This window comes from Sceloporus undulatus, chromosome 4, assembly GCF_019175285.1.
Source record: "Sceloporus undulatus isolate JIND9_A2432 ecotype Alabama chromosome 4, SceUnd_v1.1, whole genome shotgun sequence".
In the NCBI taxonomy this organism is placed as follows: domain Eukaryota; kingdom Metazoa; phylum Chordata; class Lepidosauria; order Squamata; family Phrynosomatidae; genus Sceloporus; species Sceloporus undulatus.
In genome coordinates, this window is record NC_056525.1 from 147,991,994 (window position 1) to 147,996,142 (window position 4,149).

A 4,149-nucleotide genomic window follows, 5' to 3' on the forward strand; every position below is an offset into this window, starting at 1 on the left:
CCCAGAATCCCCTGGTCAGAATGGCTCTAAAGAGGGGATTCTGGGTGTTGCTTCATCCCTTAAGAAGTGGCATTGCTTATCCACTCAGGACTCCTTCCTCTTGGACTGCATCCCCCAGAATCCCCAGAGCTTTGTGCAGAGACAGGGGAAATCTTGCGTGCTCCTTCCTCTGGGTTTCCTGTGTCTGGAGCTTCATGGAGGGACTTAGGATTCCCCAAAAGAGAGGTCAAGCATCAGAGTTCAGGGAACTACACTGGAAACCCCCCAAAACTGCAGCCTCCCAGAGTCTCTAGGAGAGCCCTCTCCTCTGTGGGCAGATGCCACTGGGCCCCTTTTGGCTCCCCCTTGTTCATGGGGGGCAGAGAAAGGGCTGCTTTGCACCCAGTGGTTCTTTTGGGGAAGGGAAACCCCTGTATCCCCAAATAGAATCAGATGGGGCTGAGACAGAGGGGTCCCACTGGGTCCCATGGTCCAGCAGAAAGGAGGGGGATCCCTTTTCCAGCCTCATTTGAGGGTCCCATCTGCATTCATCCACTTCTTCTCTCTGGAAGCACTTTTGAGGAAGCACAGCCTGACCTCCCCCTTCCCTTTTTCTTCCAAAGAAAGGAAGAGGAGCTGCTCTTTCGGACATCATTCGGAAGGAGCTCTGAAGGAAGATGGAGAAAGAACAGCAGCCCCAGAAAGGTAAGCGACCTCCAAGAGAGAAGGAAAGAAAGAACGGGACCCCCAAAACCTCTTCCTCTCGGCCCCATGGCCTTCTCCCTCTGGTCTCTCTCTGTCCCAGGTTGGCCTTAGACAAAGGGAACTGACCCCTAAGATAGAATGAAAGAGGGAGATCCCCAAGACCCCTTCCTCTGCCCCATGGCCTTCTCCCTCTTGCCCCTCTCAGTCCCAGGTTGGCCTTAGAGAAAGGGAGCTGACCCCTAAGAGAGAAAGAAAGAGGGGGACCCACAAGACCCCTTCCTCTCTGCCCCATGGCCTTCACCCGCTAGAGACCACCCATGGGTCATCCAGTCCAACCTCCTGTAGCTTGAATCCATTGCTCTGGATCCTATTTATTGGCGCAGCAGAAAACAGGTTTTCTCCCTCCTCAATGTGACATTCCTTCAAATACTTAAACAGTGCTGTTATCATACAGTGGGGGGAATAATATTTAGTCAGCCACCAATTGTGCAAGTTCTCCCACTGAAAAAGATGAGAGAGGCCTGTAATTGACATCATAGGTAGACCTCAACTATGAGAAACAAAATGAGAAAACAAATCCACACAGTCGCATTGTCTTGATTTTTAAAGAATTTATTTGCAAATTATGGTGGAAAATAAGTATTTGGTCAATATCGAAAGTTCATCTCAATACTTTGTTATATATCTTTTGTTGGCAATGACAGAGGTCAAATGTTTCCTGTAAGTCTTTACAAGGTTGGCACACACTGTTGCTGGTATGTTGGCCTATTCCTCCATGCAGATCTCCTTTAGAGCAGTGATGTTTTGGGGCTGTTGCTGGGCAACACGGACTTTCAACTCCCTCCTAAGGTTTTCTATGGGGTTGAGATCTGGAGACTGGCTAGGCCACTCCAGGACCTTAAAACACATCTTACAAAGCCACTCCTTCATTTCCCGGGTGGTGTGTTTGGGATCATTGTCATGCTGAAAGACCCAGCCGCATTTCATCTTCAGTGCCCTTGCTGATGGAAGGAGGTTTGCACTCAAAATCTCACGATACATGGCCCCATTCATTCTTTCCAGTACACGGATCAGTCATCCTGGTCCCTTTGCAGAAAAACAGCCCCAAAGCATGATGTTGCCACCCCCATGCTTCACAGTAGCTATGGTGTTCTTTGGATGCAAATCAGCATTCTCTCTCTTCCAAACACGATGAGTTGAGTTTCTACCAAACAGTTCTACTTTGGTTTCATCAGACCATATGAGTGTCTCCCAATCCTCTTTCCGTCTGCCCTCCTCCATGAATTTGCACACACATCCTGGGCACATGCAGTCCCAGCCATTGTCCTCACTGCCAAGATGGCCCCAGCTCTGATTCCTTCTGTAGGACCTGGACTGGCAATGGGTGCCATGCTGCCGAGGGAGTGAAAGGCAACACACACATCTGTCTCTCCTCAGTATCTGGGATGGTGTCCCCACCCGGCCTCATGGCGGGACTAGTCCTCCAATGCCTTCCATGGATCTTGGCATTTTCTTGGTGCAATGGAAGAAATCGGAGAGCATAGCAGTTAAGCCAAAATATTAGGGAGCATGTTTGGAGGACCACATACAGAGCATTTTAAGTTTGGTCTTCACCATTTGAGTCCCTGTATTGGGAGAAAGGTGGGGTAATAAAATAATAAAAACGATGGCTAAGTATCCTCTGTCTTTTTTCTTGTGAAGACTGTCCCAAACCACACCTCATCTCCTGTCTGGAAGGAAGAGAAGACCTCTTTGACCAGGGCTCCAGGTATCTGCCTAGCTGTTGGCCAAGAGATGACCTCAAGGGGGATGAAGGGGGCAGTGGGCTTGGTGAAGGTCTCTGACCCATGGGTAAATAATGAATGACTCTGTTGGGCTGACCATACCTTGACCTCTGGCCCAAGATAAAGGCATGGATATCAACATCGTTCTTCATGCCAACTCAAACATTTCCCACATTCCATGCATTTGTTCAGTTTGTCCCCAGGATAGAGTCCCCAGGGTTTAGTGTTATTCATACTTGTTGAATTTCCCTCAGCAGAATAAAGTCCCTAGTCTTGGCCTTGCTCCTCCTCCTCTTTTCTGCCTAACCAGGGGCTTCCTTTGACTTGGAACAGATAGAAAAGACTGGCATTAGGAAGTTCGTTTTCCCATTCCATGGAGTTTTCTTCCTCTAGTCTTGCTAGACTCGTTGAGTTTCCTTTGCGTCTCAGAAGCTTCTGGAACTGGAAACTCCTGTTGTATAACATGATGATGAACATTTTAGTCTACTGGAGCTAAGGGGGAAGTTGACCAGAATGGAATGGATGATTTCTTGGCTGAGAGAGTCTCCTATTCCAAAGGGAAATAAATCATGTTTAAAAGAATGGGGAGATTATAACATAAAGGAAGTAATTCAGATTGATTCTGTGCTTGGCTACTAATTACTTCTCCTTTTTCCTGAATCAGATAATGAGAAGCAACTTAAGAAATATGAGGAGCCACCTGCGACGTCAATGGAAATTATGGAGCCTTTCATGGAGAAAGAGGAGTTTGGAAATCAAAAGGAATTGAAAAGACAAAGGAGAAACCAAAGGAAAATTGAGGAGAACAACTCCTCTGCATCTCAGGGTTCTCAACTTTCTGAACAGCTGATTTCAGACTCCGGTCAAGAAGAGTGTCATGTCTGTGAGAGAATGTGCAAATGTAAATCACAATTGAATACACACTTCAGTGTTTCCATCAGTCAGAGTGGTAGTCTACGTTCACATCAAAGAACCCACACAGGGACGAAGCCATATAAATGCATGGAATGTGGGAAGAGCTTCAGTGGCAGTGGAACTCTGCGTCTACATCAAAGAACCCACACAGGAGAGAAACCATATAAATGCATAGAATGTGGGAAGAGTTTCAGTCAGAGTGGAAATCTACATAAACATCAAAGAACCCACACAGGGGAGAAGCCATATAAATGCATGGAATGTGGGAAGAGCTTCAATCGGAGTAATAATCTACGTCTACATCAAAGAACGCACACAGGGGAGAAACCATATACTTGCATGGAATGTGGGAAGAGCTTCAGTCACAATGGAGATCTACGTAAACATCAAAGAACCCACACAGGAGAGAAACCATATAAATGCATGGAATGTGGGAAGAGCTTCGGTCAGAGTGGAAATCTACATGAACATCAAAGAACCCACACAGGAGAGAAACCATATAAATGCATGGAATGTGAGAAGAGCTTCAGTCACAATGGAGATCTACATAAACATCAAAGAATCCACACAGGGGAGAAACCATATAAATGCATGGAATGTGGGAAGAGCTTCAATTGGAGTAATAATCTACGTCTACATCAAAGAACCCACACAGGAGAGAAACCATATAAATGCATGGAATGCGGTAAGAGATTCAGTCACAGTGGAGATCTACATAAACATCAAAGAACACATACAGGGGAGAAACCATATAAATGCATGGAAT

The 4,149-nt window shown here is 46.4% G+C and overlaps 1 protein-coding gene across 1 annotated transcript in view; it reads left to right on the forward strand.

The window, feature by feature from the left end:
• The window catches only part of LOC121929079 (zinc finger protein 239-like), a gene marked incomplete at its 3' end in the record, with an annotated part of 257,852 nt that extends 253,704 nt beyond the window's left edge, over window positions 1-4,148 (forward strand). Inside the window, exons 2-4 of the mRNA XM_042464393.1 lie at window positions 603-684; window positions 2,386-2,452; window positions 3,133-4,148. Of these exons, the coding sequence (XP_042320327.1) occupies window positions 3,180-4,148 (969 nt within the window). The remainder of the gene's footprint in view (window positions 1-602; window positions 685-2,385; window positions 2,453-3,132) is intronic.
• Window position 4,149: the final 1 nt, after the last annotated feature.